Source organism: Bathycoccus prasinos (assembly GCF_002220235.1).
Source record: "Bathycoccus prasinos genomic : Chromosome_14".
Classification (NCBI taxonomy): Eukaryota; Viridiplantae; Chlorophyta; class Mamiellophyceae; order Mamiellales; family Bathycoccaceae; genus Bathycoccus; species Bathycoccus prasinos.
Genome location: NC_023995.1, coordinates 357,007 through 381,684, shown reverse-complemented (window position 1 = coordinate 381,684; position 24,678 = coordinate 357,007). Strand labels below are relative to the sequence as shown.

Genomic DNA, 24,678 nt, shown 5'->3' with positions numbered 1-24,678 from the left:
CATACCTTGCGCTCAACTTAAGTAAATATGATACGGGTAACAGAGTATCTCGTATCTCCTACTAATAATTAAACAAAGTCAGTGCAGAGTTGAAATGCACAAAACCCTAAAACAAATTTTTGGATAAAAAAATGCCATCATGACCTAGGTTATCCGGTTAATCCTTGAGGGTTTCACAATTTATCAAGAAGACGCCGCATTCCAAATAGAATCGTAATGTACTCTTCTTCATTAATTCATATGCACTCGCCATGCGTCGAAATGACCCCGATTCGATGTGCAACATTATCCTCTCGCACGACGTCCAAGTGCAATACTTTGCAAAATTCGTCTTTCCGGGGAGGGAAAGCGCGTCGCGAATTAGTTATTCAAATGGCCGCTACGAAAGAGAAAAAAAACGCAGATCTTGTGCGTCTTACGGACCTCTTGAATGCCCAGGAAACAATGGTTGTTGCCGCAGTAAATTATAAAGGCTTATCGGTAAGAAACGCTTTTTTAAGATTTCACGTCACTCGATTTTTCCGTCCTTCTCCGTATCCGTAATCTCCAGCAAATGCGAAAATTACTAACTTTTTACATTCTAGGTGAAGAATATGATCAAATTCCGACGAGAACTTCCAGATGGCGCCACGCTAATGATAGCTAAGAACACGTTGATGCGAAAAGCGAGTGAAAATACGAAATTCTCGACAATAAGTGAGTGTTCTAAAGGAATGAATGCTTGGTTATTCGTCGATGAAAATGTTGCACCAACCTTCAAGAAGTTTAGATCATTGGCAAAAGATTGGAAAAAAGAGGGCGCAGAGATTGATTTTACAGGTGCTGTATTGGATGAGAAGTTTTTGTCGCCTTCTGAACTTAAACCTCTGGAGTCTCTACCGACTAAGATGGACTTAATTCAAAAGATAGCTGTCGGCCTTAAACAAGTTCCTACAAAAGTGGCACGCGGCACTAAGCAAATCCCATCAAGAATTGGATATGGAGTTCGTGCTATTGCAAATAGTGAAAGTGATTTGATAAGTGAATAATTTAGGTGTTCGTTGTTTTCAATTACTAAGCACGGGAAAGAATTTCTCTAAGTTCATAAAAACCACCCTTCTCTCTAATAGCTTTCTGTTCCTGGACTTCAAGGTTGTAGTTAGAACGTAGTGTCCACCTATACACTTCTACTATATGCTCCACTAGCACCGCCCGTCTTTTCCTCAAGTCGAGTATATTCTATAGTAATACCCTTCGAAACACCTTTGCACATATCATAAACTGCTAAACTGCTCACAGATGCACCGACTAAAGCTTCCATTTCTACTCCGGTTTGTCCCATTGTTTTTACAGTAGATCTAATATCAATTGCATGGAGTTCTTGATTCAAAAGTAGATGTATCTCAATATCTGAAAGCATAATAGAATGGCAGAGAGGAATTAAAAGATGTGTTTGTTTCGCTGCATTTATTCCTGCTATTTTGGCAACTGCTAAAACGTCTCCTTTCTCTACTTTATTTTTTAGGACAAGCTCGAAAGCTGCTGCACCTAATGACACACGAGAAGTAGCAACGGCGACCCTGCTTGTCGTTTCTTTACCACTTATATCAATCATCTTTGCGTTTCCAGCACTGTCAGTATGGGTAAGCACTTTCTCAGAAGCAAAAAAAATTGAGCTCTTCCAAGCAGTTGTTCTCGTGGTTGAAAAATTTGATACCAAACGATTGTAAGAGGTCTGAAATCTACAAATATCAGAAGTAGGTGTATATAGAAGGGTTCGAGGTATGAGGGATTCACATAATTTTAATGTGTGATGTGAACGCTTCATCTGTATGTGCGTGACGCAAGTAGTACTCCGACCACTCTCGGTTCTTGTTCTTAATTTTTAGGGTGTACGGACGAGAGGGTGTACGGACTGAGCGACAGCTGTATGGTGGGAAAACGAAAAAATAAAAAAAAGAAGCAGTTTTGAACGGGTTCTCCAAAATACTATATGGTAGTTGGCAGCTTTTTGAACGACTCGTTCCTCCGCAAAGTGCCAAAGATAAATTATTGAAGGATTCATCTCCTGACAGATATATTGTTCGTTCATATATGATAACTTCATCTCGACACTCTTCACTCAGAATTTCTTTTTAAACTGATCAGTCTCACCATATTTACTCTTCTAGGAATTAAGTGTACGAAGAAGGTCCATTTGCCCGATAGTTAAACGGGTATAAAACTTTTAAAATGAAGGATAATTAGGATTGGTCTTGAATCTAGTATAAAACCACTATGATAGAAGCAAATCCTGAACTATTGATGAACAATGCACTCAGAGGACATATTGTGCTTCAATATGTGAACCAGACTGAACTACAATTTTCAGACATTCAAGGAGGCTCTTTTCCTGATCGAAAAACATGCATATTTTACCTTTCGCTTCGTAACTTAGTTGCTAATCCTCAATATCTCTCAAGTTGCACTTTTAATATTGAATTTGAAAGATTAATTTTAATATGCTATGTCGATACTCCAGATGTGAATAGCATTGAAGCGGTAAATAAATTCTGTTGTTTAAATGCTATATCTTTAATTCTTGCTTGGGATAACGCAGAGTTGGGTAGATATGTTGAAACAATCACAGTTTTACTCAAAGAAACTGGAATTGGGGAGTGCAATAATCTTGACTTTCTCACAATAACTTTTTCGACATTATCTGAAATAACATGTCTCAATAAATTAGATGTTTCGACTTTCATAAATATTTTCCCAGACTTACTGATTGTACTGAACACTTCCGTTCTTGGTTTTGCCAGTGTTCCTGGGATTGGTATGCGGAAAGCACAGCATATCACGTCTTTAGTTCAGAATGCCTTTCATTGAAATATTAGGAGACGTTATGTTCTTTTTAAATTTGCGATTTCCTTCTGCGTCAATCTTCTCCAAGAACCTTCAGGTAAATTTCCTAGCTCAAAGCTCCCAATAGAAATCCTACAAAGGTCAAGTACACGTAGACCAACCATTGCACAACAGCGTCGAATTTGTCTATTTTTACCCTCTGTCAACGTGAATGCAAGCACTCTAGGACTAATATAATCAACAGACATCGTCAAAAGAGCTTCACCGTCTATGTACAATTGTCCTCTCAAAAAGTCGATATGACCATTATGTACGTCTTCATCAACAGTGACAAGGTATCTTTTAGGAGTTGAACTGACATTTATCAGCTTTCTAGCCAAGGAACCATCTCCAGTGAATATCAGAAGCCCGCGACTCTCTTTGTCGAGACGTCCAACTGTGCTCAAAGTATTCAAAACTTCCTGTTCACATTTAAAATTCCTTTCGCTTTCATTTTTGTGCTCAGATAAGTGTTCATTTTCCTTGCAGATTAAAGCTAAGGCACTCGCCTTGACTTCCAACGAAGACATGCTCTCATATCCTCGAGGCTTATTCAAAACAAGTGTAACTTTTCTATCTAGCCAAGCTTGTCCAGCTTGAGTAACTTCTATGATGTCTTCTTCTGAAGCCTTCCAACCTTGCAAAACCACAGTATCACCATTGAGTAGAACTTGCTCGTTGGCAATCAAAATTTCTGCTTCACGCCGGCTACAAATACCGTTACAAGCAAGAAGTTTGCTAATCCTTTGCAAAGGAGCTGCAGAACTCCTCTCAGAACGATTGTCATGCAGAGAAGTTCCTTTACTCGAGGAATGGAAATTTCCTTGAAGTCTTTTTCTTCTGTTTGCTGAGTTCAATAGTATTTGACTAAAACTCAAAAGCTTAAACTGAGAGTTGAGTGAAAGCTGCATTATGTTTTTCAGCATATGGAGAAAAGTTTCTAATTCTAAGTTTGAATACTCGAAATGCCTCTATCCATAGCCTGGCACATCCTGTGTGAATGCAAAGTAACTTTCAAAATAATAAAAACGAATTTGTGCTTGCTTTTGAAGTCGGAAGGCGATGGAGTGGGAATGGGCTGTGGGGGTTCTGTTCTCACCAAGTGTCCTGCTCCTAACAACCTCAAAAACCCTAAATACAAAAAAAACGATGACATCCCCCAATGCTCCAGCCGAGCAGACCTCAGGCCCTCCTTTAGCGCTTTTTCCCTCCCACAACCTTCTAGTAAAGCGCACTAGCTCCGTAACTTTTTGTTCCCTGTACATTGTGTAAGTACGTGAGTTTGTCGCCTCGTCGCCTCGGCTCACAATTTCCCCAACGCAAGCGAGCAACGAATCTATGAATATTTCCCTCCGGTTAGTCGAGTCAACTTCTAAAATATTGAAAATAAGAAGAACACGAAAGATAAACAAAACTAGAGTGAGTGGGTATTTCCAGCGGTATATGTACTTTTTGAGTTCCATAAATATTAAAACTTTCACACCAGTAGCTACACTTTAATGGCATCGACTCCTGAAATCCGAATAACCGGCAAATCTCCCGAGGCAATTTTATTTAGAACTGGGGTAAAATGTTCTTAACCTTTTAAAGCAGGAATCAGAATCTATTCTTTTACAAATTCGTTCTAAGATTCCAACGAATGTCAGGTTCGATATCAACGTGTTAAGCATGTAAACTCATATTTTATGGAAGGACAATTGTGGGAAAAGAGACGTGCACTTCTTTCACAAGTGCTAGTTTTGTTGAGTCTTTGTATTTTAACGAACTTAAGACTGTTACTACTGGAAGAATACTTTTAACAAGCTTTGCCGTAGATTCAACGCAATCGTTTTTGAGAGAGTAAGGATACTTGCCTTCTTTTATTGCTCCTTATGTGTTGTTTTTTAATTTTAGCTATGGTATCATCTCCCCTGAAGTAGTATTTGTTTCAGACTATCAGGAAGAGGGCCGTGGACGCGGGTTTGGATTTTTTGTATATGTTCATTGCCCTTCACATATTCTCAAGTAAAAATTCGTGGTCATCACCACTTGGAGGATTATATTTTTCATTCAATTGCACTTGCAGGTATATTTTGCTATCTTGATAAGAAGACTGGAGAACATTGAAATAATTTTTTGCAGAGAAGCAAAGAATTTACCTTTTATTCAATATGTAATATGTCTTGCTGTAATCGAGGTAAGATATGGAGAAAGTGAGCAAGACAATTTCATGCTCATGACATAAATGTCTTCTTCAGGCTATAAGTAGGGAAGCTTCTTCTGTGCTGCTGGAAAATGGCATCACTTCAGGATTCATTGAAAATTTAAAAATAAAGTGGCCAAACGATATCTACTATAAAAATATTAAGGTTCGCTTAAAGAATTCGGTATTTTATCGTATATCTTATGATCTTATGCAAGATAGGTGGTATTCTATGTCATTCAAGCTACTCTGATGGCGTTTATCACGTCACGAATGGAATCGGATTGAATTTGAATAATATGGTATCATTTTAATGATTAATAAAACAACTTCGGCATGGGACACAAATCCATTTATCAAGGCACCAACAGCATGTATTAACTCTCTGCTGTGTTCTGTAATTGAAGGGTTTAAATACAAGGAAAAAAAATGGAGTAGGATTGATACTCTTTTCCGTTCTTTTTTATGCTAAACACTTCTGCTCAGATCCCCCAAATTTACTGAACTTAGAGAAAGTATTTCGTTCGAGAGATTTTGATGTACAAACTAATCTTTCTTAAGATAGGGAAGGAAAAATTATTAGCGAAGATACTAGGTAAAACAAGAAATGCTTTGGTTGAGGAAACAAATAATCATACTATTCAGAATATTTTGAAGATTACTATGAGATCTTCGATACCAAGGGTTTCAAAGCTTTAGAGGTACGAGAATCATGAAATGTTTTGGGGCACTAAGAAAGTAAAGCAGCCTCTATACTTGAGTCACTGGCTGCACTCGAGGCAAAAAGTTAATTTTAGAGAGTTTGATTCGCAAAAGTCTATAGCTCTGCAAATTCAAGGCCTGTCTTCGACGGGCTGCCTCCTAGCTGGTAGGAAACAGCGCTGAAGCATTGTTAGCTCTACTAATTTATTTCAATAGTGAGCGAAAGGGGAGAATGGTATGAGCTGAGCCCAGACGGTAACTCTTTCGACTTCTTTTCTGGGTTGATATGTAGGAAATTATGAAATTTAAGTAAAATGATAAAATATTGATCAGTGCATAGAGGTATTAATGCAGTTAAGCCGTAGCAGTTTTTGAAATTTACATTATGGATGCTACTTGGACCTTTTTTCAAGCAGTCTACTACACATTTTATGAAGTTTGATGCCTCCTGCCCCTGAACTGGGTACACTAGTGAAAATGATACCGATTGATGTGATTTAGATGGTTTATTACTCACAATCTTTGCGAAACCTTTCACCTCGCAAACTCTGTAATCCATTGAATAACTTATGAGCAAACTCAGGTGGACTGTTCGAACATTTACGAAACAGTCTTACCTCGCCCAGCTTCAAAATTATATGCGTCGCCACCGTGATGCGAAGAATCCAGACCGACTTCTTCATCTTCCGCACTAACGCGCAATAACTTAAGTGCCTTCAAGCTTCCGAAAACGATAGAGCACGTGAAACATACCCAACCTATAATTGCAAGTACACCGATGATTTGGTTTCCGAGTTGCTTTCCACCACCACCCATGAATGCACCATAGGAATCCTCATCTTTTCCATATACACTCTTTGTGTAAGACTTTTCAGCGAATAGACCTACTGAGAGAACGCCCCAAATACCGCAGAAGAAATGCACGGGAGCTGCGTCAAGGGGGTCATCAATCTGCAACTTCTTAAGTAGCGTGCTCGATCCGTAGTATACAAATCCTCCCACAAACCCAATGAAAGCAGCAGCCCATGGTTCAACAACAGGACATGGTCCCGTAATAGAAACAAGACCAGCGAGGATTCCATTTAAAGCTGGGAAGACGTCTGGCGGATTCTTTAAGGCAACGTGGATTGCTAGAGTTGTGCATCCCCCTGTTGCGGCAGCAAGCGTAGTCGTAACTGCGACTCGAGCTGCGTCACCCATGTACTCAAATGCGAGAGTACTCACAGGGTTGAATCCATACCATCCAAACCAAAGAATAAAAGTACCCAAGGCTGCCAGGACCGTCGAGTGACCTGGCATATCAACAACAGATCCGGCTGGCGTGAAGCGGCCGGTTCTTGGACCTAGAAAAATTGATCCCATGAGTGCTGCCGCACCACCTGTCATGTGAACAACTCCAGATCCGGCGAAATCCATGAACCCGTTGGCCTTCAGGAAGGGTTTTTCATCTTCACTTACCCATGCAGAAAGCCAACCTTCCGATGACCAAGCCCAATGAACTACAACAGGATATATAAAAGCTGTTAAAGCTGTTGTATACACTAGGTATGCCACAAATTTGCATCTCTCGGCAACAGCTCCCGATACGATTGTAGCAGCGGTCGCGGCAAAAGCCCATTGAAACATCCAAGTGGCAAAATAGGTGGGATTATTAGTTAATTCTTTCGTCAAGTCCATCATAAAAAAATCCTGAAAGAAAACATAATTTTAGCACGCAATAAAGTTGAAATGCTTGAAACTAACCTTTCCCCCGGCGAATTTGCCAGAAGAGTCCCCCAGAGCGATAGGAAATCCCATAAACCACCATATAAAGGCACCCAAACAAGCGTCGAGAACATTTTTTAGCAAAATATTCTTCGTGTTCTTTGCTCGAACAGAACCGGCTTCAAGCAGGGCAAAGCCACACTGTAGTTGGTTAGAAACATGTCGTTAGTGACTGTCTTACACGCGACGGAAAAGGTATCAATGGCGAAAAAGAAATATGTCTTTAATTAATTCTCAAATTGGAAAGAGGTGTATCGACACCATTTTTTTTGGTTTTAAATTCAGAAGGGGAAAAAGAAAAACTGAGGAAAAGGAAATCCCCGCGACCCGCGTTCATACCTGCATAAAAAATACAAGATACGCTCCGATTAACAGCCATAATATATCGAGATTTTCCTGTATTTCTTTTGTTGTAAGATCCGCCATTATTTTTTTGAACGCGTCAAGTATTTCACGAAAAGTTCCTGATTATTTTTTGAATTTTCGAGTGTGTAATTTTCCTCTTTTTGTCTTTGTTTGCGGAATAGAGTACAGGTGTACACTCTCAAGAACGCGAGGATAGATTAGGTAATTACTTGAAAGTAAACTACGTATTAATATCGATTGTGCAATATGATACTATTAACGCACAAGTTTCAGATGTAATACAATACCCCGCTGTTCATACGAGGAATTTCTGTGAAAGGACAACCGCCCCCAACTCCCTTTTCGCTCTTCTCGCCTTAAGCTCTTTCGAAAAACCCTAAAAGTGAGAGGGAACCTTCCTGATTTTTGACATAAAAAGTTTTGGAAGACCTCACTAAAACATTCTTAACTTTAATAATGAGTGAAAAAGAAAGCGCGTTCTATCGAGAACTCAAGGTAAAATATTATAATCCACTGTTCTGCCGTTATGAGTTCTATCCTTCTTAGGGTTCTGATCCCTTTTTCCTGATGGCGGGTCCGAACGTGATTCAGTCTGAGGAGCATATTTTTAAGATGTGTCGTCAAATTAAGCAAGTTACTGACAGGTAAGGGAACTGAAAAATCCATGCTCAAAATAATTACAAAAAATGGTATAGCGTTGGAATCAAGCTAGTTTTTAAGTCAAGTTTCGATAAAGCAAATCGAACGAGCGCGAAATCCTTTCGTGGACCGGGAATCGATGAGGGTTTAAAGGTACTTCATTCTGGATTTAAAGAGTTCATTATTGGAGAGTTCCCCAAAATTTAGGTTCTCCAAGCTGTTAAAACAGCTTTTGATGTTCCAATAATCACTGATATTCATGAGTGTTTTCAAGCAGAACCTGTCGGGTACTTTCCAAATTTTATTCAACATTTCATCCCTAATCTACGTTTGAAGACGAGTAGCAGATATAATACAAATACCTGCATTTTTATGCCGCCAAACCGATTTACTTGTGGCTGCCGGTAAGACAGGAAATGTCATCAGCATAAAGAAGGGTCAATTCTGCGCAGCTTCAGTGCGTTTTTCTTTATATATCGTTCTCCGATTCACATCTTTGATTTAGGTAATGAGGAACTCAGCAGATAAAATTCGAGGCACTGGAAATCCAAATGTTTGCGTGTGTGAACGTGGGACCATGTTTGGTTACAGTGATTTAATCGTTGATCCAAGAAATCTTGTGTGGATGAGAGATGCAAATTGTCCAGTGGTGCGTGCACGCAAGCCTTACAATTTTGTTTCCTTTAACTTTTTTTTATAGTTGGCTGATATTACACACTCGCTTCAACAGCCAGCAGGACGGGCAATTGGGGAGGGTGGTGTAGCAAGTGGAGGGCTGCGCAATATGATACCTACGATTGCACGCACTTGCGCTGCAGTCGGAGTCGATGGAATTTTTATGGAAGTTCATGATAATCCTGAATCTTCTCCAGTTGATGGTCCAACTCAGTGGCCTCTGAGAAATTTCAGAAGCTTGTTGGAGGAGATCGTTGAGATTGCTAAGGTCTCTAAGGTAAATTCTCAATTAATATACAAGTTTCACATTCAAATAAATTGATTACACAATTCAGGGAAAATCCGAATTTGACATTGATCTCACACCTGTTGGAGAGGAATTTTAATGTTTGATCCCTCTCTCACCTCAGGGCATTTAGCGAAAGACAACTATTATTTGAAATATTTACTATATATTTTTCCTACCTAAGGTACAAATTAATGTATTTTCAAAAGATCGTTTCTATGGAGTGCTTCTATCATTTCCATCTCTAAAACCCAACTATGGACTATATTTCCACTATTCCGATGACCCCCGCCTGTATAATAATGATATCTTGCAGATAACCCAGAGTCTCCAAATCCGTAGAGATCTATGTCCTTGCATAACTGGAGTAGAACAAATATTGCTACAAATCCACTGGATGGTGTGTGACCACCCGTATAAGGCCCGTATCCATGGGTGCAAAGGAGCCTGCGATACTCATTTAACAGCCACTTCGCAGCAGTCACGACTCTTGGAGCAAGTAACAGAAGTCGAACGTCCATACGCTTTTTCTGCAGGGCTGAATAGACAAAATTAAAATTTTCTACCGAAGTGCGTGATATTATCAAGGTAGCATCCATTTCTAGGGGGATGCTTCTAATTTCCCCGAGGCGGATATTTACTCTTGAATCCAAGCTACCGTCCTTGTTCAACTTCACATTTTTTGCGTAAATATTTGTCCAAAGTGCATTCAGAACTCGAAAAGTAGTTCTATTTCCAACAAATTTCTCGAAACCTTTGGTTGGAGCCTGGTTGAAGCGGATTACGATATCGTGCTCATTTATTTCTTTTCCAAAATCAGCAGAAAGTAGACTCCCACTGTTACCAACCAAGGCACAGCGATCCCAAGCGTATTTCGACCAAATTTCTGTTGCATTCGCTGCAAAGTTTCTTGATTTGAAGACGGTTGAGGAATGATACCGTAGAAAGTTAGCCTTGTGAATGAATAAGTTCTCTTTCCTTAGATAACCACGTTTTCCCATCCTACTTCTATCAAATGGCATTAATATGGGGAGTTCATCAATTCCAGGTTTTTCCGTCTTCTCTGTCTTACAAGAAAGTTCAGTGGGAGCACCAGGTATTCCATGACTACTATCTCCCTTGGAATTCGAGTGAGATAGTTGAATGTGAAAACTGACTAGCCTGACGACACCAAGGACAAGGCAGATGAGTAAGGTATTATTCTTTGCAGTTACGTGGAATAGAAAAACCATTATTTATTACTTCGCGCCACCACTCATTCCAAGATTTTCCTGTTTCTCTCAATTTTCGGGAACACATAATCTGGTAATGGAGCGAAAAAAAAATGCTGAAAGTGGGGTTCGAACCCACGCAGACGTTGTCTACCAGAAATCTTGAATTTTTGTCAAGAAGCAAATTTTACTTGAGTCTGGCCCCTTAGACCACTCGGGCATCCCAGCTCTATAACCTACTCACTTCAAATTTAAATATATAAACATAAATGTTTTGAAAAAACAATGAACGACAGCATCGAAAGAAAACGAAGAAAAATAAAACTGTTAAAACAGTTATGCATACGATAGTCGACGTTTCAAAAGAGAAAGGTACAATCCATCTTAAAAGCTCTTTGAGAACTAAAGAAATAAGCACTCTTACTGTTGTTCTATTAGTGTTTCTTCTTCGTTTGTCAGCTCTTATCTCGACAGATTCACCTTTACTGTACTGTTATTTAACATATATTACGTCAAGTTCAATTTAACCGGAGAAAAGGTAAACATTTTCATTTTTACCTGAGTTTTTAGTTGGATAATCCAATATTGAAGTTTTCTGGACACTTGAGTCGCTCCCTACTAATACTATTTTGCAGAGACGTCATGTTAAATACAGAGTGATGATTATGCTGTTCTGTGATGATACAAACGAGTGACGCCGTTAGAAGTAAAGTGTTTTTCTTCAAATTGAAGTAAGGTCAAGACAATGACAACTGGAAAGGAGCTAGTATTTATTTTTCTCTGGACTTTAACACGCTGTGTCGCAATTCAACTCAATTTATGGGATCAAAGTTCTGAGAATTGGAAGGTAAAAAGGTATCTATATCTATTCTTTAGCTATGATTAATCACATCCTAGGACTTTGATTGTGCTTCTCAACGTGGAACATGTTTAGCAGTCGAAGTTAATTCGGGAAATTATAGGTACTGTATTTGCTGTGAATTCGATTTTGTAGAGGATATTTTTTTTTGCATATTTACAGAGTAATGTCGGCCTATATCGGTAAAGGAACGAGATTGACTATTCATACGAATAGCATTGAACATAGAAGTGAAAGTAATATTACGGTATACTCATTTTTAATTTGAACTATCATCTTATATCCTTCTTAAATTAGATATTTGTAAAGTCAGGAGAAATTCCCACACAAAGAAATAATGATTTTAAGGTTTCTTGAACTTGGCATAATTATTTTGCAATAACTCCATTCCAGCTCAGTGGGAGAGACCCTGGATTTTCTCAATTCAGTTGCTACGGAGTAATGCTATACTGGCAAATACAACTTGACGAAAGCATTGTTTCACGGAGAAATGTACCAGCTTTTCTTATGAGATCGAGTTTTATAATTTGAAGTTATATAGAAAGTGAATATCGGAATTACTCTCACTGTTGATGAGTGCATTCAAAAGGTAAACGAAGCAGCACTGAAATTCTCCACTTCGGATTTTTTGAACATTTTGAGAACAATGATTAATTTTTCACCTCTACAGAACTACGAGCAAGCTTGTCCGACAAAGTGGCTAGCTACATCTGGTGGATGGTGTCAACCTCCAGAAGAGTATAAGGTTATTTTTCACATGATATTCAAACAACTCTAATCAAAAAGTTGTTAAGGGTCCATGTCGCTCTCAAAATTATTTTGGAACGCAGAGGGTTGCAAATGGATTCAGTGTTCCATCTTCGTGGGAATACAAAATGCTTTGGTCAGAACGGTGTGGAGCAGATTGGCCATGTGATGTTTTTGTTTCCAGTAAATGTGCTCTACTTCTACATAATCTTTACCAAGGAAAATGGAAAAAGTTAAATCATAAGAAAGAAATAGTAAGGGAATTAAGTCGATTTTGAATTTCTGCTACAATCAATTAATGCAGAGTGATTTTGGTTCATTTCAGCTTTTACCTGCTGATAGAAAAAAGAATGTATATCTTTTCTTCGTAGATATTCCTCCAGGTATTCTTTAGTTTCTCCCTTGGAATTTGCCAAATTTTGCCTCACAGGGTCTTCTGTTTTGATTAAAGTTATTCCCACACTGGAAGCACTTCTTACAAAATTTAAGGTATAAGGTTTGCAGAAAAGGAAATGCACTCTGATACTTATTTGAATGCCATGAAGGAAGCAAGTACAACTGTTTCGGGCAAGTCTGATTTGATGATGTCTGGTCTGATTCAAGAATTAATATTTTGAAAATTTTTTACGTACTTTCTAGTTTCACAAAGTGAAAGTGAGCAATATAAAAGTGAAGAAGGTTTGATTTCATGGCAGAAAAGCATGAGGGTAATATCTAATTAACTGTTGAATTATCCGTATCAAAAATTAAATATCCAGGGTGGATTACTCCACGTATCTCTCGCTAATTTTGACTGTCCTCAATGGTCACGATTTTTCTTCGCAGTAAGGAACTTGAACAAGTTTACAGAAACGGTGAGAGCAATTTTTCATCTACATGAAAGTTTTGTAATTTGTTAACACATGTCAGATAAACTTATTTGTTGAAGGTAAAGTCAGTGAAGCAGTTGAAAGCAATGGTTCTAGGAGTGTGGATATTATTGCGCGATGTAATTAAAGATATTGTAGCTTCCCAAATTATGAAGTATAAAATAAATTTAGTTTTATATTAATAATTAATATTAATAATAACCGCTTGATAAAGTATCAATCTTCGTGATTCAACAACTTTCCAGCGGAAGATTGAATTTAGAACTAACTGGGTAAAGACAATTTTTCATTTCGCCTCCAAGACTGGAAATAGTAGTAAAAGAAATCGCAATATATTGCGGTTTGTATAGTCCCACTGATCCAAACAATCCATTGCCGATAACCCGGCTCTGTGAGAAAGCGATAAATCCAGTTTAATAGGTAAAGCGCCCTATACCCTCCGAGTAAGAATACATAATTTCCCGTAAGCGTATCAACATTTTTTGTACGTTGCAATAAAACAAGTTGCGGTAGAATAGCGACAGCTTCAAGGTAGATGGAGAAAGTCCATAAAATTTCGGTTATTGTGAACTCATGATTTATGAATATTCCAAGTAGGAGGCAAGGCAGTATCAGAAATATTACTCGGAACGTATCTTGCTCCCTATCATAAGTTTGGCTGACAACCCTGTGAAAACGGATATACCAAATGATGCACGCGCTAGAACCTATAAAAATCAACTTCATTATCGTGTTATACAAACTAATGAAAGAAAACAATAGATCGAGATATCTAGTAACAAACACGATCGCATAGAGTTCTTGTGTTTTGAGAGAAACTCCAGAACAATTCTTTGTTGCATGGATTTTAAGAAGGAGGACCTGTGCAGCGTTCATTAGAAAACTCTTCTCAAAGTATGGTCATAAAAATACTCACTATTATACTTAGTAAGTGCGTCATATCTCCGGCTGAAAGTAGTGAGAAAGAGTGTTAGTTTAAAGGCTCAGCAAAGTTTGTTGCCTGAAAAGGTAAAGTAGCAGAAACATACCAAAACGAAAAATGTTCATCTTCTTTTGAAATCAAGGCGGGGAAATTGAAAATTGGAGATATTTTTCTGAATGAATAGCTCGTATCTAAAAATCTATCAGTGTGGAATCTCGGATACTACGAAATTTATTATCAATCACAGACAAAATTGTTGATAGCAAAGCGTTCGTTTAAGTTCACGTTAACCAGTCTTCAACTTTCTCGGACTGTCCAGTTATGGAATTTGGAAGGTTTCCTGGGAAAGAAATTATAAAAAAATTGACACCCTAAAGACAACAAATCCCCCTGAACCGAAAATCCGAAGCAGGCACACAGAAAGACAGAATTGCGGCTCCAAAAAAACTCACGAATCTTAGGCCATGAGAGTCTGTACGCATGCCTTCGGCCAGTTACACGCACATTGTAAAGATAAATCTAAAGAACAGTTACAATATACCAATCTGTTCAGAATTCTTCTTCGAAGCCTACTGTCGTTCCATATTGGTCCAAAGTTCTTGAAAATCTTTTCATCTTCAAAGAAATAACCATGACCCAAAACTTTTCAGAACAAATCTCGGAAGTGAGAGTCACTCTTAACAGGTTGAATCAAGTCAAGAAATCTAAGTGTAAGACTTGTTCCTTCTTCAAGGATGCTTTACTGAAATGGTCTGAGCTGAATTTTCGGAAAGATTTTATCGACTATGTTTCAGAAGTTCGGGAAATTTCAGAGACACTTCCACAAATATTGCTCCATCAAGATGTTCTCGTCCAATCCTTGTTAAGGCGTTTTTGTATTCAATCCAAGAACTCATTTGAGGCTCTTTTTGACTTATTAGAAGCAATATCACGGGATGTTGGTAGAGAATTTTTGAAATATTTTCCTGAAGCTATGATTAAATTTGAGAGTTTAATAAAGGAAGGCGTCGAGCATGAACCTGAGATTCTTAAACAACTATTTACTTGCTTTGCACGCCTGTGCAAGTTACTTCATGAGGATTTATCTCGTGATATTTCAGGAACATTGCGAATTACGAAGAATTTAAGGATGCACAAATCAGCAAATATCCGTTCTTTCACCGTTCAAGGACTTGCTTTGATCTTGAGGAGAGCCACACAAGTCCAAATTTCGATTGGAATTTTAAAGATTCTACGAGAAATTGAAGGTGATACTGGAAAAGATAAATTAGAAATATCTAATTTCAACACTGCGAGTAGCGTGAAATGCGAAAGCGCCGGTGCACTTCTTGCTGAGACAGTTCGTGGCGCAGCTCATGGTCTACATTCCACCTCCACCAAAATTTTTACTGTGATATTTGATCCTGATACAGAACTCTTCGCTGAATCCCATTTATTCGAAGTAGCAAATGAAATGTTGCGAAAAGTTTGCAGCTTTGGACGGAGGGGAAGACTTGGAATATTATGGGACACCTTACTTTCTGCTATTCGAACGAACCTTCAGAGTGAAAAAAGTAACGCAAATAAAATAAATTATCACATGAAATTGGTTTCGATGATGGTGAAACACAACAATGGATCTGCTGTCGAAAACTTTATGCCTATCTTTGAAGTTTTTGAACTTACTCTCGAATTCTATTGTATCTCAAAGGTTATGAATCAAGATGACTCGATACAGCAAACTCTATTCGAACTCATTTTCAATATATGTGATGCACACAATATTGTGTATGGATCAAGTGCTGGACCATTTAAAATGGCAGAAAGGGCGATTCAATGGGTGAGGTTGATTTCGATCGCCTCTTCCCACTCAATTGTAAAGTATCTAAAAGGTCTAAATCAGAGAGCAAGACTCCAAAATCTTGCAGCAATGAATATGCTTAAAATTTTTACCTCCGTTTGTTTGGTCAAATTTTTAGAAGAAGTATCAGACGTTGGTATTGCAATTACTTCTGAATCGTGCCGAATATTATTGGAGTGCAATTGTGTCGACAGAGATTTTTTGGTCGAAAATGAAATTAATCATGTGAAAATTATCAACATATTACAAACGCACCAATCTTGTGTTTATCCTCTGAGTGTTCTATGGGGCGCTGTACGAGTTGCACCGTTTTGTGTGGAGTTTGAAGCATGCCACTCCATTGTTGAAAGCATACTAGATTACGCTCTCACAAAGTTAGAAACTTTACAAGAAGAAAAGAAGATTACTGAAGATGAAGCAATCAAACCTACTTTTGCAATTCTAGTAGCGGGACTTCAAGCTCTTGTGACTCTAAATAAACTTTCAAATGTTACTTCTCAGTATGCTGAAACCATCTATCCTCGTTTGTTTTTCAGGGTAATTAAAATTTCACGGCTTTATTCAGGACCGTTACTATGTGCTACAGAGCTTCTTGAATCCAAGCATATGCTGAATACTAGTATGATCTTTTTGAAAGCAGCAATTCCAGAAAATTTTGGAGGACTTACTTCATCTAATCGCCACGTGCGATATGCTAACCTCAAATATTTGAGTGTTTTAATGGTGGATGAGAAAGAAAAATCATGGATGGTAGTGAAGGATATACTTTCAAAATTTTGCATTTTGAATGCACAAGACCCAGGAAAAAGTACCAAGCTCCTCTCCAACTTGAGGCAATATGAAGTTATGCTTCAGGCTGTCTCTCGATCTCTGAGTTCCACTACTATTCCACATCAATCTATAAAACTAATAATGAGTGTATGTATTGGTGCTTTAAATATTAAGCTTTCTACATTGTGGCCATCCATAATATCGACCCTGGGAATGCTTCTTAATATGTACGCAGAGGCTCGCGAAGTCTTTATTTTTCATCTCGAAGAAACACAGCTGGAGTGCAATTTGGAGCTAGTAAATAAAAACGAATCGAAAATTCCGAACTTAGATGTTCAAATAGATGAAATCGAAGTGCAAGAATTTATAGCACTTCAAATTAATCAGGTAGAGTATGGATTAAATCCGTGGATTCGGCTTAATTTACTCTTAGATACTCTTTCCAAATTTTCGTTCTCGGATAGTGTTTTTTATCATCGAATTTCAGCCGAGTTCTTAAAATACACAAAGTGGGAAATCAATACTAATTGTTTTGCTTGGAAGACTGGTATGCAAAAATGGCTTCATTCTTTTGATAATTCACTTAGAGGAGGTTATAGCTTTCTTGGATTTCAAGAGTGTAGTGAGATTTATTGTAAGCTGCTGGAGATGCTTCAATCAAATGATCCACAGTTAGCATGTTTGGCAATCCGTTGTTTAGGACATTGGGATTTCCCATATCTTACACGCGATATTATTGTTCATCTACAAGCAATTGCTACTCCGAAAACGACTAAGCAAGCTCTCACAAGCTTATGTTTTCCAGGACATGTGTCAGAGCAAAAGCTTGGTATTACTGTGATAGAAAAACAACATCGATCGAAGATTGTGCCTCTTGTTCTTCAAATTTTGCTTCCACGCTTGCGCAAAGGTTCAAGTAGAAATATTTCCATCCGTAAGGCTTCATACTCATGGATGGCAGAACTAGATTCCAGAGAGGTTCTTCCATTGATGCGTACGTTTTTCTCAATTGTAATTCATAATCAGTTAGTTTTAGATGATATGATTCATCTGGCAATTGAAAATGATTTCAGGGAAGAAAGTTGTCTTGAAACGTGCCTTGACTTCTCAATGTTGTCAATGAAATCCATTAATATATTTTTTAGAAATTTGGAGGATTTGTTGTATTACTTGGGTGAGCATGTACTCGAATATATACAAGTTATTGTGCCAATATCTATGAGGCTTATCTGTACTGTGGCGGGTATTTGTGAACATGAGAGGTTTATAAAAGTCAATAAAACAGCATCACCTTGTACTTCATATAATACAGATAGAGTGGATCAAAATAAAAATTGCATCTTAGATGCTACATTACATAGAGATGAAAGGAAACATGCAAGAAATGTTCGCACCTATTCTTTACGAGTGCTGGCAGATTTACTTATTAGGCATCCTCAATTTGAATTTCGTGTATACTTCAATGATTTGGTTTACATCATGAAACCGCTACTGCTTCGTCTTTCAAATGAGTGTAGTGCATCAATACCACCGGTTATTTTACAGCTCGTGAGATCTTTAGCTTCTAGTCATCATCTCTTGTTAACCTTTCTGAGTGTTGAGGAATCCACATCAAGCCTCAAGTTTGTTTGGGAGACTTTAAAATCCGAAGTCGCTTCTGAACAAAGTCGTGTCTTATGTTTAGATATTGCTGAGAGTCTTACGTGTCATACAGAAATTGACAATGTTGGAAACAAAAAGATGGCTAAACAGATCCTGATGAAACATTCAAAAGAACTGTTTGAATCGCTTCAAATACTTGTTTTACATCCTATTCAAAATCCAAATCGTGCGGGTAAATGGGTGCGAAGCCGATTCAATTTGAAGTTAGAACATACCTTCACATTGGTAAGTCGTTTGAGTCTTACCTTGGGAGGTAAAAATGCAGTTCATGCAACTATTGTATCTTTAGATAGACTCGCTACATTTCCGAGACTAGACGAAGGTATGCTATCAAAATTACTCTTGGGATTTTCTACAGCTTTTTTGGACTCTTCAGCAATTGTAAATCCCAAAGATATCGATAAATTCTGGGCATTGATAATTCCATTTCTAAGCAAAGTACGAAGTATCAGTGTGCGATCGGAAATAATTGATGCGCTTTCTGCAATAGCAAAGAATTTTGATTCTCTTTGGGTGTCGACAAAGATTCTTCGGAAACTGAATTCGACTGTGGAAAATAGTTTAGAGGAGGTTAATTTTGAAATGAGGCTTAAAGCTTATGAAAAATTGACGACGAACTGGTTTTGTGCAAATTCTCAACAAAATATGAAAGCAATTCTTTTTCAAGCTTTGCATGACTTAGATTCGTCTGACTTCGCTATTTGTCATGCTGCGCAGTCAACAGTTCAAAATTTCATCGATGCTCTTTCGATCCCTTCGTGTAAAGATACATTTACCTTAGTATATTCTGAAATAGTATTACCAGGAATCAAGAGGTCAATGAATAGCTCCGAGAAAAGTAAAAGATCAGTTGCTATTCATCTCGTTGGTCATCTTGCAAAGACACAGCCTCATTGCGCTCCCGGTTTGAGCGTATTGTCCAAAAGTGATTCTGAGACGGACTTTTTCATAAATATTACACATCTACAGTCGCATCGACGCACTCGTGCTCTAACTCAGCTAGAGAGTGCTTCTACATCGTCAGAGTGCCGTTTATCAACTGTTTTGGACTATTATATACCTATTGTCTTAATGTGTCTGGCAGATCCTGTATCAAATGTTGCAGCAACAGCTGTATCTGTAGTTCGTCAGATTTCATCGAAACTACCATGGCCTGCGTTTAAAGATATTCTGCGCAAACTATTTCGTAAATTTTACAGTGGCTACCTTCAAAATAGTGCATATTTACGTGCATTTGCTTCTGTTCTTGAAAATTTGGATCGCTTTTCGAACCTCGAAGATCAAGAAAAATTTCGAGATCTTTTTAAAGAATTTTATCCAAAATTAATAAAGTTTTTGCCGGATCGTGAGAATGAGATCGGATCGATTAAAAAAGAAGTATCTCCTGCGCTGGTTCTTTCATGTGCACATATCCTCAGCTTTCTTCCAGAGCATGAATTGAAGATACACCTTCAAAGACTTATATTGCTGTTGTGCGTAAGTTTAGTTGATCGATCCCAAGGCATAAGGGATGCGGCAAGAGTGTCGTTATCAAATGTCGCTAGAGTTTTTGGAGCTCCTTATGTGCCGTACGTTATCAGAATCCTGCGTGCTCAACTTCTAAATGGTTTCCAACTACATGTCCTCGGGTCAATAACTTATGATATTCTAAAAGTAACTACTTTAGAGGCACAAAATGTAGAAGTCGATGCTTTTCTCCCAGAAGTGTTACCAATACTAGATGCAGATATTTTTGGTGAAGTTTCTGAAGCACGAGAGATCGCAAAAATTACTGCAAAGATTCCAGAAGCTCGTCACTCACGGTCGCTTGAATCCATTGAGCTGCTTTCTGTAAGAGCGTCTTTCCCTGCTTCAATGCCAATATTGCTCTCATTGGTCACCAGACGTCTCCATGACTTTGGAAATATTCAAAGTAATCGTAAGATTGAACAGATTCTGTTTTCTATTCATAAAGGTATTTTAGTCAGAAAAAATCTTGAAGGGAAAGAAATTCTTGTAGTGGCCAGATCCATTTTGTCAATTGATTCTTCTGCTGAATTTCTTTCCTTTGATAATATTGTTGCGGATGAAAATATATCTACAACGCAAGAAATCAATACTACTGTTATAAATAATAATCCTGTTATTGTTTTGTTTGCTTTGAGGTTGATCAAAGGTGTACTGAAGCACTTCTCAACAAAAAACATTCCGGATGGTGAAAGGAAGGAGTACTTTAATATATTAGAGGATATAGTTCCTGTACTATTTCGTTTGATGAACTGTGCGAATCATGAAATTCCTCTTCTATGTTTACAAATTCTTTCTGACTTGACGAATATGAGATTGAGTAAGTTTGAGCACAATCCAGATTCATTAATTAGGCGGATCCTTGCTCTATTGAATGCATCAGGTAGTGATCCACAACTTGCTCAAGATTGCCTTCGACTTCTCTCAAATCTAATGTCAAGATATGCCAATGTATCTCCGTCAAATGCTCAGTACCGTGTGGTTCTTGGTTACGCTTTTGATAACATAGAAGTCGAGAGTAGTACTTCAGTATGCCATTCTGTATTGCGTGCTATTTTGTCACGTCGACCACTTCTGTCAGAAATATATACAGGAATGGATGGGATCTGCTGTTTAGTCGCAACTGGAACCTCCGAGCATTCAAGGAAAATGTGTGCTCAAACTTTTCTCCAGTTTTTACTTGATTATCCACTTGGAGCTAGAAGGTTACAGGACTATTTAGAACAGCTTATTGCAAATCTGAAGTATGAGTGTCCTGTCGGGAGAGCATCCGTACTCAATACACTGCACGCCGTGATTTTGAAATTTCCAAAAAGTGTCTTGAGAGATACAGCAGAAGTTATGTTTGTTCCTCTAATTGTTCAACTGGGTACTGATGCCTCCAGTATATGTCGACGGGGTGCAGGGGAAACTATTGCTGCTCTTCTGTCGTGTATTAGTGAAGAAAAGGCTAACATCTTTTTAACTTGGTTACAGAAATGGTTCACAGAAGAGCAAAGTATGACGTTGAAGCGACTTTCAGTCCAGGTAATGAATGTAGCATTAGAAATTTGTCCAGAGAAGGTAATAAGTACGATCAGAAGCATTTGGCCGCAAATTCTTTCTGTATTAGAAATTCAAAATTTCAATAAAGATGAGAAATGGTTGCTCCAATACAATCTTTTATTATTTATCGAAAGATTATGGGTAGTAACACCTCAGTTTTTTAAATACCGAGAGATAAAAATAGAAAAGACAATTTTCTTAATAGTTCAACTTTTAAAACATGAGCATGAATGGCTTCAGTCATCATCGACGCGAATATTGGGTCAATACTTAAAAATGCGTGGAGATGATTATTCATTGAATTCGGAAAATCTTTCTTTTCAGCATGATGATGTTTACTTAGAACTTGCTGTAAATAATTCGATGCTACTATTCGAGAATAACTTCAAGAGCAGTGACATATCAATAGAGCTGGAAGTTTTAAGACAGAATGCAAAGAATATCGCGTCGATTACATTGCTATTTCTTTCTAAGAATGCTAGCTTGACCGAGAAGAGTACAGAAATGAGAGCAAACAAAGGAATCACATTTCTACAAAGAGTTGGCAGATACTGTATTGTGGCAAGTAACTGCATTCGTGAAGTGAGCATACGTTGTCTCGCTGGAATTATCGCTGGAATTGATGTTGAAATGTTGTTTTCTCATCCCAGCATCCTTTATGAGCTCATATTCCCGTGCTATATATGCATCGATCCTAAAGTTAACGGAATTTCAATCGAACATAGAGAACTTGCACTTGAAGTACTTCAGCTTTTACGAAGTCTTGTTGAGGACAGATATTTTAACGAAGTATATACCTCCGTGCAGTCCAAGCTAAAGTTTCGAAGAAAATGGAGGAAATAAGTGATTTGAAGAAGTTTGCAGAGATAAAATATGTATAGCCATTCTATAAATTGTAGTGGTGGGAATCAAACAAGACTTTTTTTAGAGCTTTTACTCGTTTATGCAAAAAGTGGAAGAGCCTGAAGAGGAGGTGATAACGTGCTATTGCTATTCAATATACTAATAACCAAGCTTAGTTGAAGAGGGTGAATAGAACTAGCAAACTTTTGTATTTGTATATTTATTAAGTACATAAAATAAACTCAGCTCACGCAAAGAAAGTAAAAGGAACACTTTGTGATGGTTATGTAACTTCCGTACTGAGAAAAAGGTAATGCTTTGAGAATCTAATCACTCTTCTTTGAAGATTTATTGATTAGTGACTTGTGAATGTGTGGGATGACACCACCACCCGCGATTGTAGCTTTGATAAGGGTATCGAGTTCCTCGTCTCCACGAATTGCAAGCTGCAAATGACGTGGGGTGATACGTTTGACCTTTCGAAAAATTATAAGTGGAATACGTCAGGAGGTGCTATCTCGGTACCTTCAAATCTTTAGAAGCATTCCCGGCAAGTTCGAGAACTTCTGCCGTGAGATACTCTACGGAACATTTAAATAAAACAATTTATACACATATATGCGCGCACCTAAAATGGCAGCTGAGTAAACTGCAGCAGTTGCGCCTACACGGCCGCCAGAAGCAGCACGATTCTGTAAAAACAGGAATTAAAAATTGTGTCAACGGTCGAAATTTTTAGGCGATTTGTTTCTGAAATCATCACTCGACAAGATCGTTCGTGATGCTAGCAACGTAATAGAACTAGAACTACAACACTGGCAATTACCTTGAGAAAACGGTGGATACGTCCAACTGGAAATTGTAGGCCAGCTTTTACAGACCGGGAAGTTGGTTTTTTCTTGTCCCCCTTTTTATCGGACATCGTTCCTTTCGCCCCTTTCCCCGAAAGTCCTTTTCCTGAAAGTCCTTTAGCACCTTTACCTGACATGATAATATCGGTTTAAGATTGTCTTAGTTTTTAAATAGTGTTGTTAAAGCGCAGAAGTATTGGCAAAGCTGCGCGCAACTTTTTATGTTTTCTTCTTGTGAAGTCAAATTAAGTTGAAAGACGAAATGTGTTGTAACTGTTTTGACTGACTTGACTGTTTACTGTTTTGCTTGTTTACTATGATTTTTGTTGATTTGTGTTTTATTGTTATTTCTATTATGCCATGTGTTTAAGAGATTATGGACGACGGAATTCCTAAGGGCGATATTTTCAAAATTCAAAAAATTACAAAATTTTTTGGATTTTTGTTTTCACCGCACCGAGCGGAAAAAGGGAAAATCGGTCGTCGTAACTTCGTAAACGGTGTATTGTTTTCTTCTTTGTAAAGGTCAAACAAAGTCTACGCACTCACGATAGATCCGTCCCTCGATATCGTTTAATCTTTATAGGGTTGTACGTTCAGAAAAGAACAAGACTGAGGATCAGCACGATTTGTGGAATTGGATGATACAGTTACTCAAGCCCGATTAGAGTTTTCAAAGAGACTCTTTTTTTTATAAGCACAAAACGACCAAAAATTCCATAAAGCTAAATTCACACCATTCTCACAGAAAAGATTTAAAAACAATAACACAACATAGTCTTCACGCTCCTTTATATTCGTCGTCAGAAAAGATTTCGAAAAAAATCAATTATCAAGAGGTGCTGCTTTTCACTAGAAAGTAAGGAGTCGCATGCGGGCTACTAAGCGGATTTCTGATCCCCGTCCTATCTACGATGAGGATTATTTGGACATCAGCAAGGGGAAATTTAGTTCTTTTTTGAAAAAGAGAGGGTGCACAATCAACTCGTTAGATTCTTTCGGAAGTTATTCCTTCAAAAGTGCAATTGCCGTGTTTCACTTTCTACTGAACCAACTAGATCAAAATTTGAAGTTTGGTCAAAAAGCCGATGAAGATTTACCGCTTATATTGAAATCCTTGAATTATCCTGTCATAATTCCGAAGGATACTTTTTTTCCTTTCGTGGATAAAAGTATTTCTCCTTTCCAAACAGTTATAAGTAGTTGGGTGGTAGAGCTTTGCGATTATGTATCACTGTGTCAGAGCAGAGATAAGGCACACTTTTTTAAATTTGATTGTACAGAATTAATTGTAAATTGTAGGAGTTTAACGGTGAATTCAATACAAGTAGCATTGAACTATATGAGGTAGGCAAAGTTACATTCTATTTTTCATTAATAATAAAAAGCTCAACAATTCAGACTTTTTTGTCTGGCGATGAAAGTTCCGGTTTCACATCAGAAATATGCAATCGTATTGGATCAAATTATTCCATGAAATTTGCCTCAATGCGTAAGAACGTTGAGCAGATTTTACAGGTAACCTTTTTATTGGATAATTTGCCAAAAGATTTAGCTGAGTTCTTTTAGGATAACC

The 24,678-nt window shown here is 37.9% G+C and overlaps 15 protein-coding genes and 1 non-coding gene across 16 annotated transcripts; 9 read left to right on the top strand and 7 right to left on the bottom strand.

The window, feature by feature from the left end:
- Positions 1-261: 261 nt before the first annotated feature.
- Positions 262-1,028, top strand: Bathy14g02090 (predicted protein; the record flags this gene model as incomplete). Its single annotated transcript, XM_007509246.1, has 2 exons — positions 262-480; positions 585-1,028. 2 exons carry the CDS (start codon positions 262-264, stop codon positions 1,026-1,028), a joined length of 663 nt encoding a protein of 220 aa, XP_007509308.1.
- Positions 1,029-1,156: 128 nt separating this feature from the next.
- On the bottom strand, positions 1,157-1,807 carry Bathy14g02080 (molybdenum cofactor biosynthesis protein C; the record flags this gene model as incomplete). Its single annotated transcript, XM_007509151.1, has 1 exon — positions 1,157-1,807. The coding sequence occupies one exon, from the start codon at positions 1,805-1,807 to the stop codon at positions 1,157-1,159; it is 651 nt and encodes a 216-aa protein (XP_007509213.1).
- Positions 1,808-2,283: 476 nt separating this feature from the next.
- On the top strand, positions 2,284-2,847 carry Bathy14g02070 (predicted protein; the record flags this gene model as incomplete). The annotated part of the gene is made up of 1 exon (XM_007508995.1): positions 2,284-2,847. The coding sequence occupies one exon, from the start codon at positions 2,284-2,286 to the stop codon at positions 2,845-2,847; it is 564 nt and encodes a 187-aa protein (XP_007509057.1).
- Positions 2,848-2,929: 82 nt separating this feature from the next.
- On the bottom strand, positions 2,930-3,773 carry Bathy14g02060 (RNA pseudouridine synthase family protein; the record flags this gene model as incomplete). Its single annotated transcript, XM_007509160.1, has 2 exons — positions 2,930-2,940; positions 2,975-3,773. The coding sequence occupies 2 exons, from the start codon at positions 3,771-3,773 to the stop codon at positions 2,930-2,932; spliced, it is 810 nt and encodes a 269-aa protein (XP_007509222.1).
- Positions 3,774-4,838: 1,065 nt separating this feature from the next.
- On the top strand, positions 4,839-5,929 carry Bathy14g02050 (predicted protein; the record flags this gene model as incomplete). Its single annotated transcript, XM_007509004.1, has 7 exons — positions 4,839-4,927; positions 4,984-5,038; positions 5,100-5,210; positions 5,263-5,346; positions 5,606-5,639; positions 5,690-5,745; positions 5,792-5,929. 7 exons carry the CDS (start codon positions 4,839-4,841, stop codon positions 5,927-5,929), a joined length of 567 nt encoding a protein of 188 aa, XP_007509066.1.
- Positions 5,930-6,346: 417 nt separating this feature from the next.
- On the bottom strand, positions 6,347-7,936 carry Bathy14g02040 (ammonium transporter; the record flags this gene model as incomplete). The annotated part of the gene is made up of 3 exons (XM_007509080.1): positions 6,347-7,435; positions 7,490-7,651; positions 7,850-7,936. The coding sequence occupies 3 exons, from the start codon at positions 7,934-7,936 to the stop codon at positions 6,347-6,349; spliced, it is 1,338 nt and encodes a 445-aa protein (XP_007509142.1).
- A 507-nt stretch (positions 7,937-8,443) lies between these two features.
- On the top strand, positions 8,444-8,722 carry Bathy14g02030 (2-dehydro-3-deoxyphosphooctonate aldolase; the record flags this gene model as incomplete). Its single annotated transcript, XM_007508968.1, has 2 exons — positions 8,444-8,520; positions 8,572-8,722. The coding sequence occupies 2 exons, from the start codon at positions 8,444-8,446 to the stop codon at positions 8,720-8,722; spliced, it is 228 nt and encodes a 75-aa protein (XP_007509030.1).
- Positions 8,723-8,774: 52 nt separating this feature from the next.
- Bathy14g02020 (2-dehydro-3-deoxyphosphooctonate aldolase) lies at positions 8,775-9,576 on the top strand (the record flags this gene model as incomplete). The annotated part of the gene is made up of 5 exons (XM_007508970.1): positions 8,775-8,802; positions 8,857-8,972; positions 9,021-9,164; positions 9,216-9,467; positions 9,526-9,576. 5 exons carry the CDS (start codon positions 8,775-8,777, stop codon positions 9,574-9,576), a joined length of 591 nt encoding a protein of 196 aa, XP_007509032.1.
- A 91-nt stretch (positions 9,577-9,667) lies between these two features.
- On the bottom strand, positions 9,668-10,708 carry Bathy14g02010 (predicted protein; the record flags this gene model as incomplete). Its single annotated transcript, XM_007509187.1, has 1 exon — positions 9,668-10,708. One exon carries the CDS (start codon positions 10,706-10,708, stop codon positions 9,668-9,670), a length of 1,041 nt encoding a protein of 346 aa, XP_007509249.1.
- A 93-nt stretch (positions 10,709-10,801) lies between these two features.
- tRNA_Leu_CAA lies at positions 10,802-10,915 on the bottom strand. Its single transcript has 2 exons — positions 10,878-10,915; positions 10,802-10,846 (listed from the first exon to the last, which is right to left on the bottom strand). It is a non-coding gene; the product is annotated as a tRNA-Leu (tRNA).
- A 797-nt stretch (positions 10,916-11,712) lies between these two features.
- On the top strand, positions 11,713-12,324 carry Bathy14g02000 (unknown protein; the record flags this gene model as incomplete). The annotated part of the gene is made up of 2 exons (XM_007509252.1): positions 11,713-11,793; positions 12,088-12,324. The coding sequence occupies 2 exons, from the start codon at positions 11,713-11,715 to the stop codon at positions 12,322-12,324; spliced, it is 318 nt and encodes a 105-aa protein (XP_007509314.1).
- A 481-nt stretch (positions 12,325-12,805) lies between these two features.
- Bathy14g01990 (unknown protein) lies at positions 12,806-13,289 on the top strand (the record flags this gene model as incomplete). The annotated part of the gene is made up of 4 exons (XM_007509001.1): positions 12,806-12,884; positions 12,933-13,000; positions 13,052-13,147; positions 13,203-13,289. The coding sequence occupies 4 exons, from the start codon at positions 12,806-12,808 to the stop codon at positions 13,287-13,289; spliced, it is 330 nt and encodes a 109-aa protein (XP_007509063.1).
- Positions 13,290-13,426: 137 nt separating this feature from the next.
- On the bottom strand, positions 13,427-14,038 carry Bathy14g01980 (predicted protein; the record flags this gene model as incomplete). The annotated part of the gene is made up of 1 exon (XM_007509059.1): positions 13,427-14,038. The coding sequence occupies one exon, from the start codon at positions 14,036-14,038 to the stop codon at positions 13,427-13,429; it is 612 nt and encodes a 203-aa protein (XP_007509121.1).
- Positions 14,039-14,715: 677 nt separating this feature from the next.
- Positions 14,716-22,251, top strand: Bathy14g01970 (HEAT repeat protein; the record flags this gene model as incomplete). The annotated part of the gene is made up of 1 exon (XM_007509103.1): positions 14,716-22,251. The coding sequence occupies one exon, from the start codon at positions 14,716-14,718 to the stop codon at positions 22,249-22,251; it is 7,536 nt and encodes a 2,511-aa protein (XP_007509165.1).
- A 326-nt stretch (positions 22,252-22,577) lies between these two features.
- On the bottom strand, positions 22,578-23,239 carry Bathy14g01960 (the record flags this gene model as incomplete). The annotated part of the gene is made up of 4 exons (XM_007509178.1): positions 22,578-22,727; positions 22,777-22,832; positions 22,880-22,943; positions 23,078-23,239. 4 exons carry the CDS (start codon positions 23,237-23,239, stop codon positions 22,578-22,580), a joined length of 432 nt encoding a protein of 143 aa, XP_007509240.1.
- A 734-nt stretch (positions 23,240-23,973) lies between these two features.
- On the top strand, positions 23,974-24,453 carry Bathy14g01950 (predicted protein; the record flags this gene model as incomplete). Its single annotated transcript, XM_007508977.1, has 1 exon — positions 23,974-24,453. One exon carries the CDS (start codon positions 23,974-23,976, stop codon positions 24,451-24,453), a length of 480 nt encoding a protein of 159 aa, XP_007509039.1.
- Positions 24,454-24,678: the final 225 nt, after the last annotated feature.